Source organism: Orbicella faveolata, unplaced genomic scaffold, assembly GCF_042242905.1.
Source record: "Orbicella faveolata isolate gen_17 unplaced genomic scaffold, um_ofav_v1 contig_1, whole genome shotgun sequence".
Taxonomy (NCBI): Eukaryota; Metazoa; Cnidaria; class Anthozoa; order Scleractinia; family Merulinidae; genus Orbicella; species Orbicella faveolata.
Window position 1 is genome coordinate 34,938,148 of NW_028301536.1, and position 17,468 is coordinate 34,955,615.

Here is a 17,468-nt window from a genome sequence, read left to right on the forward strand (position 1 = left end):
GGAACGCAAGTTCACTGCACTGTGAAGCAGACTCAATGCATATATAATGACCTTGACTATTGTTTGAACCCAGCTTGCTCGATCCGGACTAAAAAGGCGGGATAATGCAAATTACTATATATTTAATTTGACACTGGCAACCAAATCCCATAACTTCGCTGAAATTGTTGTGTTTGAATCTAAAGTTTAAAATTTTGATTATGGCTCTTCTTCTGGTAGCGGAAATAAACCTGAACGATGACGTCATAACATGTCATCAAAATAAAGCCAAAGATTTATCACTTACATTTAGAGACCGCAGTAATCATCGAGCTAATAGCTGGTTTTCACATGACGTCACTAAAATTCGAACTACAAAACTATTGATCTCCCTGAGATTTTACTTTAATGATGTATAAGAGCAGCTGAAAACTAATATTCATACAAATTTTCGCTCTGAATGGTTTCTTAGTTTTGTAATACACTACGCTTGAATTTCCAAGCTTTTGCGTGACGCGGCATTTACATGACGGCCTAGAGAGCTGTCATGAGGGTTAAAAAACTGACCTATTTCGGGGAACTTGGCTATCTGAACAGTTCAGGTCTTAGAAAAAGTATTATTTTAATATTTTAGAGTCCCTCGAGGGATAAATTCAGGGTTTTGTAGCAAAACTCAGTGACAGATGTTTCTGTTGGTTTCCGGCCGCCATGTTGGTGCCCATACGGATGGCACCAGCATGATGGCGTCTCCATACAAATCTCTCTAAATTTGGGAAAAAAATTTCTGCGCATATCTCGCATAAGAAAAATTCTTGTGACCCGAATTTTGGCGAGAGTCTTTGCCTATTTACCTTCTTTCATTTCCCAGATTCTGGACTTTATCTATTGACCGGTTTTGATTTTTATTTTGATCTAATTTTAATTGCGTGACACTGAAAACCAGCAATACTGTAAAGAGTACAGCTTGCGTCATCACAATCTGATTTAGTTTGTTGAATTTTCAGGAGATAAAAGTGCCAAGAACAAACTGTTATGTTTTCTCTCCAGTAACCTCCAACCACCCCACCCCCCGCAGCCGTCAACCCATGGCAACTTGGCCAGCTTCAGGAAACGTATCTTGTAACTTAGCAATCTCAAGTTCAAATACAGTCAAACAAGAAAACTATAATATGCTTGCTGTCGGAAACTGCCAGCAGACATAAGAAGTATAAACTATAGATGCCTTGGGGAGGAAAGTGTTGAAAACTGGGACCGAGCTTGTCACGTGACTTACACGATTTGACCCCCCTCGAACACTGAACTGAAAGGAAACGAATGCAAAACTAATGCGAAGTCGTTGTTCTTGAATTGTATTCTGGAGTTGTTTTGTCTTTGAATAGAGTCTTTATCTACGAAAGTGTCGTTTGAATACGTTTTCTACATTTGGTGCCGAGACCCGGGAATTGAAACTGGGATTCTAGCGTTGTGAAGAACGTCTCAAAGGAAGCTGTTGTGAAGTCAAAGCTGCACTAGCTGAAAGCACGTGGGCGACCAATTATGCCGCCGAAATTGAGGAATTTGAAAAAATTTCGCGATGGTCACCGAAAGTTCGTCCAGAAAACTATCGAACAAGCCAAAGGGCTAATCTCTGAAGGCAATTCCATCGAAGTGAAAAGGCTGAAATTTCTTCGAACCGCCCTTGAAACGAAAATGTCGGAGCTTCAATCGCTCGACCGCGAAATTGTGGAGCTGGTGGACGACGTAAAAACCATCGATACCGAAGTCTCTGAGAGCTGTGAGATAATGAGTTCCATTCAGGAGTGTATTGTTGAGTTAGAATCTGTTTTGGAAGCTCAAGAAATGCAGGGTAAGAGTCAGGAATTCCCTTCTGTGGCGCAACTTCCTCCTTCCGAAAGCGCGGGAACTTCTCAAGATCACGTTTCGAAGGCAAAGTTGCCGAAGCTCGAGCTTAAGAAGTTTCACGGAAATCCCATACACTGGTATCCCTTTTGGGAATCTTTCGAGTCTGCGGTTCATAAGAACCCAAATTTGTCTTCAGTGGATAAATTCAATTATTTGCAGTCACTTCTTACTGGCACCGCGCGTAGTACGATCGCTGGTCTGGCCCTGACGAGTGCAAACTACGAGAAGGCAGTTGGACTGCTTAAACAAAGATTCGGAAATCGACAGATAGTGATCTCCAGCCACATGGAAGTGCTCACTAAACTCCCCAAGGTGGAATCGATAAGCGAAGTAAAGAAACTCCGAAGCTTGTACGACACAGTGGAATCTCATGTTCGTGGATTGGAAAGTATGGAAATCTCATCTGAAATGTATGGTTGCTTCTTGACACCAATCGTTATGCAGAAATTACCGGAGGAATTTCGGATCGCTATCACACGAAATTTGGAATCGGAGACATGGAATCTGAAAGATATTTTGGGTGAACTTCACAAGGAACTGCAACTGAGAGAACAATGTCTTGTCAATAACAAGGATTCCAGGCCTTCACATCAGAGAGGTGAGTCGCCATTTTCTACATCAGCTTTGTACACTGACAGTTCTGAGAATAAACAGTCTCCTCGTGTTTGGTGCTCATTCTGTAATCAAAATCATCAGAGCTCTAAATGTAATGTCACAAGTATTGAATCTAGAAGGGAAGTTCTTAAAAGGAAGGGCAAGTGTTTTCTCTGTCTCAAGCAAGGACATTTGGCACGTAACTGTCAAGCACCTATGAAGTGTCTTAAATGTCAAGGTGCCCATCATGTAGCAATTTGTGGTAACCCTGATCCAACCCTGGGTGGGCAAGATCGAGAACATGTGGCCAGTGTCTCTACTAGTATGTATGTGGATCAGTCTAGAGGGTCGGTGTTGTTGCAAACCGCAACCGCTGAAGTTGTGCGTCCGGATAATGACAGTTTTCCACTAAGTGTTCGTCTGGTTTTTGACTCATGCAGTCAGCGATCATACATGACTAAGGACCTTAAAGACAAACTGGGGTTATCAGTAATTGGTAGAGAGTCACTTCTAATCAAAACCTTTGGTGAGTCTGACGCCAGGCTACGAACATGTGAAATTGTTCAAGTGGGTATCAAAACCAGATGCGATGCAATTGTGTACATTCAAGCCTATGTGGTGCCAGTCATATGTGGCCCTCTGACCCAACAACCCACAGAGCTTGCTCAGTCTAGCTACGAACATCTACATGACCTCAGTTTAGCCGACAGGTGTGGCGGCAGAGATTTGCCCATCAGCATTCTCATTGGTGCTGATTATTATTGGTCATTGGTCGAAGGTACTATTGTGAGAGGTGCACCGTGGGAACCTGTTGCTCTTGCTACAAAGCTAGGATATGTCCTCTCCGGACCCACTATGATTGTGTCTAACCGTGACAATGGTAACACTGTGAATCTTACTGCGACGCATGTACTGAAAGTGGAAGCAAGTGTCGTCGGTCAAGATGAACTCGCCTCTGAACTTGGAAAATTCTGGGACTATGAGTCACTTGGCATTCGAGATAAAGGTTCGTCTCTGTATGACAAATTTGTTAGCGAAGTTGAATTCACTGAAGGAAGATATCAAGTACAGCTACCTTTCAAAGAGGACCATGAGCTGCTTCCAGATAATTTTGCTTTATGCAAATCAAGGTTGGTCTCACTACTGAAACGTCTGAAATTAAAGCCCGAGATGTTAAAGCACTATGATGATGTCATCCAAGATCAGCAACAACAAGGAATTGTGGAACCTGTGGATCAAGGTGTCAACAATGGTGTGGGAAAAGTACATTACATTCCTCATCATGAAGTGATTCGCGTGGACAAGGACACCACAAAACTTCGTATTGTTTATGATGCCAGTGCACGATCAGGAAAGAACACATCAAGTCTCAATGACTGTTTGTATGCTGGTCCACCACTATCTCCCCTCATCTATGACATTCTCCTGAGGTTCCGGGCTCACAAGACAGCCCTCATAGGAGACATTGAGAAAGCTTTTCTAAATGTTTCAGTTCACCCCAAAGATCGTGACTATCTTCGTTTCCTGTGGGTTGATGATGTCACAAGCAGCCACCTGAACCTACAAGTTTATCGATTTGCAAGAGTTGCATTTGGCGTCTCCGCAAGTCCGTTCCTATTGAATGCAACAATTCGTCATCACTTGACTTCTGCTGACATCCCCAAAGAATTTGCTGAGAGAGTTCTGAAAAGTCTGTATGTGGATGACTTTGTTGGTGGAGATGATTCTGACAATTCTGTTTTCGAGATGTATGAGAATCTGAAGTCATCCTTCAAGAGCGGAGGCTTCAATATGAGAAAATGGGTCTCCAACTCTGAAGCCCTTCAGGAAAGAATTGAACAATCTGAAAGCCAGTCTTCTCAAGTTACAAGCAAGTCTGTCAAGGAGCACCCTGTTCAAGAGGAAGATCAAACCTTCTCGAGTTCCCTGTTTGAGACGTCAAAGAACCCCAGCACAGCAAAACTGAAAGTACTGGGAGTTGGATGGGATAGACGAAATGATTTATTACTCTTGGATCTGGCCTCTCCACTAGAAACTAGCAATACTTGTCCAGTTACAAAGAGAGCAATTCTTGGTACAACAAGCAAGTTGTATGATCCCCTGGGACTAATTAGTCCAGTCATCATTCTACTGAAGATCATCTTTCAATCTATTTGCAAGACAAGAGTGGGTTGGGATGACCCCGTGGATTCATTCATCCATGAACAGTGGTTAAAGCTTGTTCAAGATGCTAAGAAGGTGGGGGTGGTGGAAGTGAGGAGACACTACCACCTTGGCTTGTCATCAGGAGATTTACAAAGCATTCAACTCCATGGTTTTGCGGATGCAAGTGAGAAAGCCTATGGAGCAGTTGTGTATTTACGCCTTGAAACAACTACTGGAACTGTCTTCACCCAGCTTTTATCGTCAAAAACCAGAGTTGCTCCGATAAATGGAGAAACCATACCTCGACTGGAGTTACTAGGTGCTCTTGTTCTGGCCCGACTGGTCAATACTGTGTTGACAGCATTTGACGGAACATTGGAAGTTGATGCTGTGTTCTTCTGGTCAGATTCGCAAATTGTTCTGTGGTGGATTTGGGGTGTAAACAGAGAATTCAAGCAATTCATTCAAAACAGAGTGGTTGAGATCCGTCGACTTACAAAGCCAACTCAGTGGAATTATTGCCCCACAGAATCCAATCCAGCTGACATCTGCTCACGTGGTACGATGACCTCGAAACTGATCACCAACCAATTGTGGTGGAGTGGTCCTGAGTTCCTTAGAAAGGAAAAGCAGTGGTGGCCAAGTCTTGCAATGAACTCTGCTGAAGTCACAAGTGACGATTCAGATCCTTGCCTAGAACTGAAGAAGGAAAGCTGTAACAGCCACACAAAGCAGCATGATGGTACAGTTCTTGTAAACATTGCCTCTGGAGAGGTGACGTCAGAAAAGTCACTAAATCTTGATTGCATCATTCCCTTGGAAAGGTTCAGTAGTCTTCAAAGACTTGTGCGAGTCACTGCATATGTTGTGCGATTTGTTTCTAATCTCAAGCAAAGTAAAATGAAGAAGAGGTTAGTGGATGGAGTAATAAGGCATGAAGAGGTGGATTGTGCAAGAGAGCTTTGGATCAAGGAGGTTCAGAAATCTGTATACAACAACAAGAACTTTGACCAGGTCAAGATCTCATTATCACTGTTTACAGATGACAAGGGAATTCTGAGGTGTGGTGGTCGTCTTAAAAATGCCCCGATTCCGTATGATGCTCGTTTTCCAATATTCCTTCCAAGATGTTCACGACTAACTTACCTAGTGATAAATGATTGTCATCTCAAGGTTCTTCACAATGGTGTGAGGGACACTCTCACAGAGCTAAGGTCAAGATTCTGGGTAACAAAAGGAAGGCAGACTGTGAAAACTGCGATAGGAAAATGTTCTGTTTGTAAGAAGTTAGAGGGCAGAAGCTATGCAGTTCCTCCTCCCCCACCTCTTCCTGAATTTCGATTGAGCGATGACTTTGCTTTTACTCGAGTAGGAGTGGACTTCGCTGGGCCCATGTATGTCAAGGATGTATTCTCAAAGAATGGAGATTTGAACAAGGTCTATATAGCTTTGTTCACGTGCGCTGCAACCCGAGCTGTTCATCTGGAACTTGTCCCAAATCTGAGTGCGGAAAGTTTTATCAGAGCCCTTACTCGCTTTAAAGGGAGACGAGGAATTCCTGTCTTGATTGTCAGTGACAATGGGAAAACATTTAAGGATTCAAGAGTGCAGGCATATTGTCAGTGCGACGGTACACAGTGGAGGTTCAATGTCGAAGCGGCCCCTTGGTGGGGTGGTTTCTTTGAACGTCTAGTAAAATCAGTCAAGTTGAGTTTGAAGAAGGTCATACGAAATGCCCGGTTAAACTATGACGAGCTGTCTACTATCCTTGTAGAAGTGGAAGCAGCCTTGAATTCACGACCCTTGACATATGTCTTCGATGAAATGGAGGAACCATTAACACCTTCACACCTGATTGTGGGCCGCAGAATTTTGTCAGTACCATCAAAGAACTCATCGAACGAAGTTGATCAAACTGAGGGAACACTTACAAGAAGAGCCAAATTCTTACAGCGAACACTGGATCATTTTTGGAACCGATGGAAGTCTGAGTATCTCACACAACTTAGAGAGTACCATCGCTACTCAAAGAGAGCAAATTCTGTCCGTAAAGTGCAAGTGGGAGATATTGTGTGTCTACATGAGAACAAAACCCCGAGACAGCAGTGGCGGCTTGGGAAGATCGAACGATTACTTCCTGGTCGAGATGGTCATGTTCGAAGTGCAGTGGTGAGAGTCAAGTCTGGTAATTCGCCAACCGCGGAATGGAGACGCCCATTGCAGAGGCTCTATCCCCTGGAAGTGAGGTTGGATAATGGAACTGCCAACCCTGTGCCCCGAGTGGCAAATGTTCCTGTTACAGTAGTGAGGGACGAGGATGTCCCAGTTGTCGTCGTGAATTCTGACTAAGATAGATGTATTGAGTTCATTCTGTTATATAGAGTTTATGCTCGTAAGATTGTTTCAACTTTAAATGAACTTTGAACTTTGATTGATGACGTCAATCAACGCGGGGGAGTGTGTTGAAAACTGGGACCGAGCTTGTCACGTGACTTACACGATTTGACCCCCCTCGAACACTGAACTGAAAGGAAACGAATGCAAAACTAATGCGAAGTCGTTGTTCTTGAATTGTATTCTGGAGTTGTTTTGTCTTTGAATAGAGTCTTTATCTACGAAAGTGTCGTTTGAATACGTTTTCTACAGAAAGTATGTTTTTCAATGTACAACATACACTAGTCATCAAAACACCTTGATATGAAACAATGTCGATCTCCCGGAGGGGGGGGGGTATTCCCATATATGGGCTATATAGGTATGTGCGGCCCCAAAGGGTATGGTTTTTCAGCCGTTTCAGTCATGAATAGGGTATCGATTTTAAGCTGATTTTGGCTATTTTAGTCATAAATAGGATATGGTTTTTGCACTCTAGCATTGTCATGGGTATGTTTTTAAGAAGAAGCCACTTTTTCATCATTATCGAAAAGAAAATCAACGAAAGCCCTTCATAAATTATGTTTACGGTAATTTAACATTGGTCTGAACTAGGGAACGTGTTATGACGCAAGTCTAAAACAGGGTTTTGATTTAAGGGTCAGGTCATAAATAAGGTTTTGAATTTTTGGTCAGGTAATAGATAGGGTAGGGAATATCGCAGATTTTGGTGATAAATAGGGTAGGGGTTTTTGGGAAGCGGGTCCCACACCCCCACCTAATTTTTCTGGGAGTCCTCCCCGGGGGTTCGATCTTAACGTATTGATGTTTCAGTTGTGTTTCAACTATACCGTTCACCCCTGAAACACACAGCAGCAATATTTCATAAATGCCTTTCCACTTGGTTTCTGTTCTTTGTTTGTATCAGGTTAAAATGTTAAAGACAATGATGTGTCCGATCAAATGTGACGGATCACTACTAGTTATTTCAAAAACCCACTTATCGCTATCTTGCACGCGCGCCTTGTTCGAGTTCCTGTATGTGAAAGTTTCTGCTGCAGACGCAAACTTTGCTCATCGTCTAGCCTACGACCGCTTCCTCAGGTATTTTACACGTATCTATTTCTATTGATAATTTTGTTTTCACAATTTAAAACATAGAAAGGGAGGGAAGTACACTTTTGTTCAGTTGGAGATCGCAATAACACAACGGAAGAATGTGTACGTGTTTTAGTTAAGATGGCGTAGTCGTTCAGTTTTGGCGAGCCTATAAAGCCAGCTATTCAAGCTCACCATAGGCGTAAGAGCGCACAAGCATTTAAATGGGGAGGATCATTTTAGCGGCAAGCATATATTAAGCGCAAGGAAGCGCCGAGTGAAAGCTAGCACAAGAAGTGATAATAAGAAACAACTTTCCCTTATTCTGTTATCAGACTTTAAGAAACGCCGCATTGCAAGTTAACATATATTATTTTAAGAATATGAAAAGTAAATTAAATTATTCGTACATTTTGTACTTATGCTCATGTTGAACAGCGAATTGGATGTTAGTGCCGACTGATACCAGACAGACTAAAACTAACAGTTAAAGTAATCAACAAATTTAGCTTCTCAACAACTATGTTCAGCAGGTGAGCTCTATTGCAGGAAGAAGGCATAAGGATAATAACTGGCTGGGTTTGTTCTTCTTTGTATGGACAACTGGAGACGTCTTCCAGAAACGCTGAGCGGTTTAATTACCTTTTTATTGGACGCCATCCGTTCATACAAATTTTTATTTAGGCACATGATCTGATATTCCGTGAGAATGGAAATCGTTTGTGGCTAGTAAAGCTGAACAGAAAGGAACCTCCATTTTCACGATTTTATTGACTTGAAGGCCAAAAATAGTCGATAACAATCATGAAATACTTCTTTACACCGTTAGAAACAAATGTTGACTTATTTTATGTAGCATAAAAAGCTATAATTAGCTATTAAGATTTTAAGAAGCGGAAGTCAATTTGAACAACATATCTACTAATTAAGAAATATTGAACGAGGGTTGCTTAAACAATTCAAATCCCGCAGTTAGTAAAAGTGAATAGCTAATACTGAAAATTTTTATATGGCAAGGCAGTCCTGGGGTAAATCCAAGCGTTCTGATTGGTTCTTTCTTGGCCAGGATTTTGCTTTCTGCGGATTTTGTTTTCTACGGAAACGGTCCTAAGCCGTTCATTTTTTTTGTTGTTTTTTGTTTTTGTTTTTGCCGCCAAATTCAAAACAAGTACTACATAATAAACTACTTACTAACCTTGCTTGCTTGAGCCGTACTGGAGAACATTGTAAGGACCTCGCTGTACTTTGTTCGTACTGCCACTGCCGGTACGGCCCTCACGCTCTGTTAATCATTTATTTCGAAAAGCCAATACCACAATGCTACGAATATATTTCATTTGTTTCAGACCTTAGTCGTCTGGTGGGAGGCGCCGTGGCTCGTTTCTTCTCGGTTGTAGCCCTGGCCGGGGACATTTATGTTGTGTTCTTGGGCAAGACACTTTACTCTCACGATGCCTCTCTCCACCCAGGTCTATAAATGGGTACTAGCAAACTTAATGCTGGGAAACTAACATCCCATCCAGGGGGGGGGGGGGGGGGTAGAAATACTCCTAGTTGCTTCATGTTACAGAAACCGGGATACGCTGCGGCCTGATGGGCCACTTGGCTCGTATGCAGACTTAGTAGTCTTAGTGATGGTGAAACAGCAAAGAATGACAGTCGCAGAGACGAGTTGTGTCGCATAGCGCTCGACAAGATTATCAAACACAGTTTGCAAAAATGTTTATATGAAGGATCCCTTAATACGTTTAAAATACGCTAGTTTCAGTGTAGCTACCGTTAAGAGAACAAAATAAAGAACTAAGTTTGCAATTTAACGGTGAGAGCGAAAACTGCGATCACTAAATCAGGAACGGTAAAACAACGAAAGTGAAACTGGGAAGTAAATTAAACTTTGTGTATTGGAAAATCACCAACTTCATCAGTTTTGCTGGAGTGCCGTGTTCGTCTTGTTCGAACTTTCGTAATCCCCCTACAGTTGATCTTGAGCAAGTTTGCTTTGTTTGTTTGTTTTGTGTTTTTTCTGTTGTTGTTGTTGTTATTGTTGTAGTTGTTATTGTTTTTGTCATAGCTTAAGCGCCAAGTGTTTTACTTCTTTTAGCTTGTTCAAAATTACTTCGTTAAGAAATGGCGAATAGCAAATAGATTCCACTTCATGTTGCTGAATTCATCAAACATTGCATGACTCACAACACCACAAAGGATATTGCTGTTATGATGCGTTACTGTGTATTATACCGTTGTCAGCGTTGGGCTAAAACGATATCTGTAACACTGACTCATTTTGGACTAGACTTTGTCCGATGACATGAACTTCCGCTTACTAAGACAACTACTCCTGCTCCTACCTGTCTTAACCCTTTAACTCCCAAGCACGTATATACGCGTTGTTAATGGTCGTACTCTTTGTACCATTTGTGACGTCATCAACTTAAATGTCATCAGGTGTTCTTGATAAGCAGATAGTAGAGCAAGGATAGATCTATCCGCACAACTATTGGTTTTGGATATCGACGGCATTCTGACTTAGCAAATTGAAAAACAACGTTCACAGTTTTGGTGCCAAAAAGGTGGTAAAATGGCCCATTATACCTATAATTGATCAAGGTCCCATTTTCAGGCTTTGTCCACAACAAGAGAAAATGCGCACAATTGACACCCAACGTTTTACGGCAGCCAGAAAGAATATGAAACGCAAAAGGTAGCGAGAGTAAAAGGGCCGAGAAAAAGGACAGGAAAGGGACAAGAAAAAAACTCGGAACTAACAATCGCATGTACCAAATAAAAAATTTTGTACGTTTTTGTAAATTATCTTCGATAAATCTATCTTTTTGGTAAAAAAAAAATAACTTAATAACATTTAGCATCATGGTAGCAACAGGCAGATTCATAAGGGTTAAAAACGGCATTTTGTGCGAAAGTTTTGGTTTTAAAGGGTTAAGATAATTAAAATTTTGTTTTTTAAATAACGTAAGGGTATCATTCTTAACTGTTTTCCTTTAGCTGAGCATTTTGTTATGTATACATCGTTTGTTTTCTTCGCTGTTTAACGCAAAGACGCATTATTATTAATTTCAGGAGAATAGATTCTCTGAGATTGACCTATGGAGGATATAGAATTGGATTTATCAGGTAATGTTACAGCGGAGCACGCGGCGGAGCCCCATACCTTAAAAAATTTGGTAACCCATCGATTCAAAACATTTTTGTTGTCACGTGACCGTCCGTACGTACGTATGTTCGTCCGTGCGCCACTCGAGGTACATTTACACCACTCTCCTCTCACCTATAGGGGTTAAACCCAGGCGGATAAAAGTGACTCTCTTCCCGCGGCTGTGTTCAACCCTTACATAGAGCGCGCCGCCGGGGAAGGGGGAGTTCAGAGGTTGGACTACTCTCACAACCACGATGCAGCTGTATCTACTTGGCTACGGGAGTAAATGATTCAAGAGTTAAATGGTGGTCCTTCTTGTTTCTAACATGTGGATGAAGTTCAAGGAGAAGGGTCACTATCAATTGACATTTCTCTTGGATTGGTTCGAGTAGTTAATTATTTTCTTAAACGAATAAGATCTTGTGTTTGGCCGACATGAAATTTGCTTTTGGATCAATTGTTCTAAGCAGTAAAATATACCCAACCTTACGGTAACACTTCTTCTTAAACTAAAGTAACCGCGGTCTTGTGTTGTTATAGAAGGAATCATTATAGCCAATTATTCACTTAGAACCTGTCAAAGACATTCAGCGATTAACTTTCATCATCATAATTCTTTTGTAGCCTGCGCTGAGGGACTGAGCTCCGTAGCAGATCTTAGCTTGGATATTTCCCCTGAAACTTGTTTCCAAGATGGTGGCGATTTTTCGTCCCAGTTGCCAGAAATGGGTGAACTTCAGATTCCCAGTCGTTTAACTAGACAGTTACCTCAATCATGTGCTCCACGGACAAATCAACTTGGCGGTGTGCTGCAGGCCCCTAGGGCAACTGATGACCCTGGGGCAACTGGGGCACCTGGCGCACCTGGGGCAACTAGCGCCCCTAGGGCAACTGGCGCCCCTGGGGCAACTGGCGTACCTGGCGCGCCTATTCAGACCTTAACTCCCCCTCAGCAAGCGTTGCATTCCTCTTTGACAGCCTTTAACAATGTAAGGATTTCTGAGACATTTAAAAACCCAATCACTAGTGTTGGAACTACCTGTCAGGAAAACTTACGTATTCTTTTCTAACAATGATACGTTAGGGCAATGCTTTCTTTCGTTTAGTGCACACACGGTTGTTTCCTGCTATAGGAAAGAAAGTTACCTACGCTTGTTTTCCCATTACTTGTTACGAAGAAATGTATGCCATTGCTATTTATTATCTGGATATTTATGAAATACCGGGAGTTTTGTTCCGTAAATTTGATTTCCTTCTCTCGCGCAGTCTTTCAAAAGTGAGGATGTTGACGTTGCTATGATTTCGGACATGTAAAATCGTTTTTTCAACATCATTTAAGTTGAATTTGACATTTCTAACACAGAGAGTAACATTCTCTTGAGAATACGTACTTCATCTTTGTGTTACGTTGAAATGGTTGTCATATTAATTAACACATTTTCTATTACAGTCCCGACCTCAGTTATGACGACAACCGCTTTCGATACTTTTAAAATGATAAAAAAAAAACACTGAGATGTCTTAGATAGAGATGTTTCATCCACGTAATGGACAGAGCATTACATGGCTGCTTGGGGATACGAATGTTATCTTCTTGTGTTGATGGTGTTTCTCACTTACATAAATCGCTAATATGAAACAGCTAAAGCAGAATCCAAAGTGTTCTTGTTAAAACGTTTCTCTCCGTCTTCATACATTCATAATCAGAAGAGCTGACATCCAAGGGCCTTTTTATTCAAGTTCGTTGAAATCTTATTTTATACTTTGTCATGTACAGCCTGGATATCAAGTTCAGCCTGGCTACCATGCCCAACCTATTCACATCCAGCAGCCACTTGCAGCTGCTATTTCAGTTAAACATCAAGGATTGCCTTTATGTCCAACCAATGAATCATGTCCAACCAATGAATCTTGTTCAACCAATGAATCATGTTCAACCAATGAATGATGTTCAGCAGACCACCACTGTTGTCAGTGGAGTCATGCCTGTTCAAGTAAGATGATACACTTTTAGCTTAATTGAACGTTCCTAATTATATGATAATCAATTATCATCTATTTCTTGCCAATTGCAGTTAGTTTGATTTGCATCTAATGTTCCTTTCCACGCGGAAGTTAATGTACCTGAACGCAATTCGCAAAGTATCATATAAATGAATGAATGGCACTACCAAACTAAACAAATGATTCTGAGCTTTGCATGATGTTGGTCAGTTAGCCCTTGATAGAACCCGATCAGGGTCAGTTACTTATTGATAAGACGTACCGCCACCCCAGCAGCTGTTTCAAATTCAGTCAAATCCAGTTTAAATTTGTAAAGCCATAGAATCAGTGGTCTCGACTGATTGGCAATCTCACTACTTGATTACGTTTTATTTCCGGCACATCTTATCACCTTATACCTACATAGCGGTCAAGGGCAAAACGTCAACTCTAGTTATCTCTAAACGAGACGTTATGAAAGGAGCAGTTCTTGAGCAGTGTTAAATCAGATTACGAATCAAATTATAAGCGCTCGTTTTTTTGAAGTTAAGTGCGGGTGACCAGTGCGTTTGACTACTGTGCACTTTCTACCACATTTTTACTAACAAGATCAAGAACGTGGTTCGGCAAAGGGGTAATGATGTTGCTGGGTTATATGGGCTGATATCTAAGGACCAGTACCAAGCATATCTCTAATTGTTCCTACAATATAAGTGAGAAAATATACATTGGGCTTCCGATTAACAGATTTGGTCCCTCCTAATTACTCTAGACGCAAGATCTGCTGCAAAAGTCACTGAATCAAGCTTTTGTGGGAAAGAATTGGGAAGGACTCGGTACTCTGGAAGGGCCTCTATCCATGCAAGTGTATAAACGGGTTTTAGTGAACTGTAGAGAAATACCGACGCCTAAACGGGACGTATCTGTGTGGAGGGGGAGGATGGTGAAGAGGAGGAGGTAATCTGCATTGGACAAGAACCCAGAGCGGGAGCGGGGGGTTAGAGGACTCCGAGTCGCCGCATGCTACAGAAACCAGGCACAATGCCACTTTAGTTTATCCAAAATGACCTCCATGGGAGGAACAAAAAGTGGGATTTGACATTTTACAAAGTCAATTTTTTAAGATTTGCTACTAATTTCATGTTTGTGTAATTGTAGAGGCCGGGACCTGTTGTCATACCTCAGATTCCCCCTTCAAACTGGATGGGATTATCTATCTTTTCCGTGATATTTTGCACGCTCCCATTTGAAATAATTGCTCTTCTGTTCTCTTTTCTCGTAAGTAGTTTCATTTGCTTGCATTTTTGTTTACTTCTAGTACTTTTCATTTGCTTGGTCTACCTGTCGAACGTGTCAGACTTGTTTCACCGAAAACGGTTTATGTCCTATACCAATACGTCAAATGGTGAGATTAAAGAAACATTTTATGGGTTGGCCTTTTCTTGTTGGTCCAATTGTGAGAGTGGTTAATTTATCGCTTTGATAGAAGGCACCCATTAGTGGAAATCGAAAAAGTTGTAAAGGTTTTTGTTTTTCTAAAAAAAAACTCAATCTAGCTTTAGAAAAAAGTACTATTGCTTGGTCTTAAGGTTTTTTTTTCCTGAATGAAGGTCGATGGGAGATTCAGTGGCAATCAGGGTCACCAGCAGCCTAAGCTCTATGACTAAAATGCAGTTTTAGTACATGCACGTGTAACGTTTCTAAAGACAGAGAATTACGATAGGATAGAGAAGCATTACCAACTGCTGCTCGGCGAAATGAGCCCATGCCCCGAAAGAGAGATCTGACTGGGGAGAGCCAGGAAATCGAACCTTAACATTTGTTTATTCTTTCAGGTTAATGATTCTTACAGAAGTGGACAGTATGACAAAGCACGGAAGAACTCAGAGATCGCTAAGTGGATGAACGTGCTTGCAATTATAAGTGGACCGACTTTAGGTTGCGTTGTTCTATATCTGATCATTAGACCCTTATGAAATATGCTGAGCACCACAAGAAATCACCAACATCTTAGTCATTAGTCATTGTTATTCTCCCGATACACTAGCTATAATACATGTAGTCAGTTTAATATTACGACACTAGCCTGCAGACAGACCAGCTCTCTCGCAAAGAGTGCGTGGCTACTCACAGCTCCAAAATCATGTTCTTTTGTCGTTGACGACGGATCGACAATGCCATATCACATCCAATGTTATGCTTAAGCGATAGACCACAAGTTTCTATGGTTTATAGGCTGATAAACCCCGTGGGATGTTGGAAGAACACGAGAAGAGTTAGGAATTCCTCGAGTGTTCTTCCAACATCCCAAGTGGTTTATCAGCCTATAGACCACGCGAAATTTCCGTGAGTTTACTGGCACAATAAACCATAGCTGATTGACCAATCAGAGCGCGCGCATTGATTTGATTATTATATAATTATCAATTAGTATCACCCAACTAATCGGACAGAAAAGGCAATAATAAAGTTAGCAAATGCAAGTTGAAGAAACATTTATTTGGGATTAAAGAACATTAAAACGAAAGAAAGCGTCACGGTCGATTGCGCCAATTTCGCTACTCGAGGACTATTATTAATAGTTCTCTAGTAGCGTAGCCAATTAAAATGCAGGATTTGCAATAGTCCACTAGTTGGGTGATACTAAACAGAAATAGCCCCTTCGTTAGTGGCTTGTAGATGAAGCACCAGAAGAAATCTTCATGAAAAATTAAAGAATCACAGTAAAACAGCTCGAGGCGATTCACTGCCTCAAAATTTATTTTTATTTTAAAAACTGATTTGTAACCAGGTGGTTCCGTGATAAATATAAAAATGTTACACTGGTTGAGAAAATCTATTAATAATCTTTAAAAACCCAACGTTTCGGCTATTAACATAAACGTTCTTCAGGGGTAATAAAAAGTATAATGAAGTGACAAGTATATTTAAGATCGCGTAGTTGCTAATAAAAACCGAATATATTAGAAAATTAGTTCTTATCCAATAGAATCAAAGCTCTGTACTCTTGAGGCATTTCCCAAGCCTCCAAGAGGCGTCGGTTTCGCCAACTTGTGCTGGTGCGTAATATTGTAGACGATTCCCACAATTCCGGTGAGTGCGGATTTCTTGGGATGTTTTAGTTCGACCGCTTTTTGGTGTTCTCTGAGCCGAGTATTGAATTTCCGTTTGGTCTCCCCGATGTAGTGTTTGTCGCAATGTTTGCATGGAATAGAATAGATTAAGTTGGCGAAAACGACGCCTCTTAGAAATGGATCAAATCGCACAAGGCGATGGTCTGCCTTCGGGCATCTCTGTCTTCAGCTGCAAGATCGATGTACAAGTACAGCTTGAGCCTGAAGAGAATCAAAAGAAACCTGACATTGTCGTGGCTGCGCTAAGAGAATTTTATTGCGTCAGTTTTATCGGAATTTCAGGCGAAAGACAGACATTCATTGACCTATTCAAAAGGAAAGCGATGATCTATTGCCTCGCGGGACACTCAAATCCGCAAATGAGGTCGTCCCTGAGCTCACTAGAGACCAATTCATCACTGGTTTGGTATCCGAAACACTTCGTGTGAGACTGATCCGTAAAGGCCACAGGCATCGAGACACCTTGCAAACACATGCGAAATGCTTTGAAGCTTCTACTTCAGGGAACGTGCCTTTACAGGACAATCGACCAGTGTGTTTTACATCGCATACTATTGACGCCAGGGAAACTGAGAAACTATGCCCAAATCGAGAAGGAATGCCTCTTGATAGTCACCTGTATGAAAAAATGGCATCGATGTCTTTACGAAAAGAGTAACATCACAGTTCACCCGGACTATCAGCCCTTAGGGACGATCTTCAAGAAGCCTTTGAGCAAGGCTCGAACGTAGGCTGAAGAGAATGAGTCTCCAACAGTACCAGTTCAAGAAAACCTATAAGAAAAGATCTCCACACTGTCGCGTGCGGCCTTAAACGATCATACTTCAACCGTCGTCAGTTAGGAGAAATGGATCTCAAGCCAAATCAAGTCAAACCTGATACACTTCAACGCATTAGGAGCGAAACAGCACGGGCCCCGTCCTGACAATCTCGCACCGAATGGTAATGATTGGTTGGACTATAGAGAAAGCATGCATGGAAGAACTCAGACATGGCTAAGTGGTTAAACGTGCTTGCAATTATAGGTAGAACGACTTTTTAAAGTTTTGACGTTCTATATCTGACAGGAGCCCATTACCATAATGGGCTCCTGATCTGATCATTAG

The 17,468-nt window shown here is 41.6% G+C and overlaps 2 protein-coding genes across 2 annotated transcripts; both read left to right on the forward strand.

Annotated features, from left to right (window-relative positions):
• Positions 1–1,220: 1,220 nt before the first annotated feature.
• Positions 1,221–6,969, forward strand: LOC149118874 (uncharacterized). Its single transcript, XM_089292659.1, has one exon. The coding sequence runs from the start codon at positions 1,516–1,518 to the stop codon at positions 6,967–6,969; it is 5,454 nt and encodes a 1,817-aa protein (XP_089148785.1). The 5' UTR covers positions 1,221–1,515.
• A 1,015-nt stretch (positions 6,970–7,984) lies between these two features.
• LOC110039948 (uncharacterized) lies at positions 7,985–16,199 on the forward strand. Its single transcript, XM_089274157.1, has 7 exons — positions 7,985–8,097; positions 11,170–11,223; positions 11,870–12,234; positions 13,023–13,114; positions 13,164–13,239; positions 14,387–14,506; positions 15,064–16,199. The coding sequence occupies exons 2-7, from the start codon at positions 11,196–11,198 to the stop codon at positions 15,202–15,204; spliced, it is 822 nt and encodes a 273-aa protein (XP_089130283.1). The 5' UTR covers positions 7,985–8,097; positions 11,170–11,195; the 3' UTR covers positions 15,205–16,199.
• Positions 16,200–17,468: the final 1,269 nt, after the last annotated feature.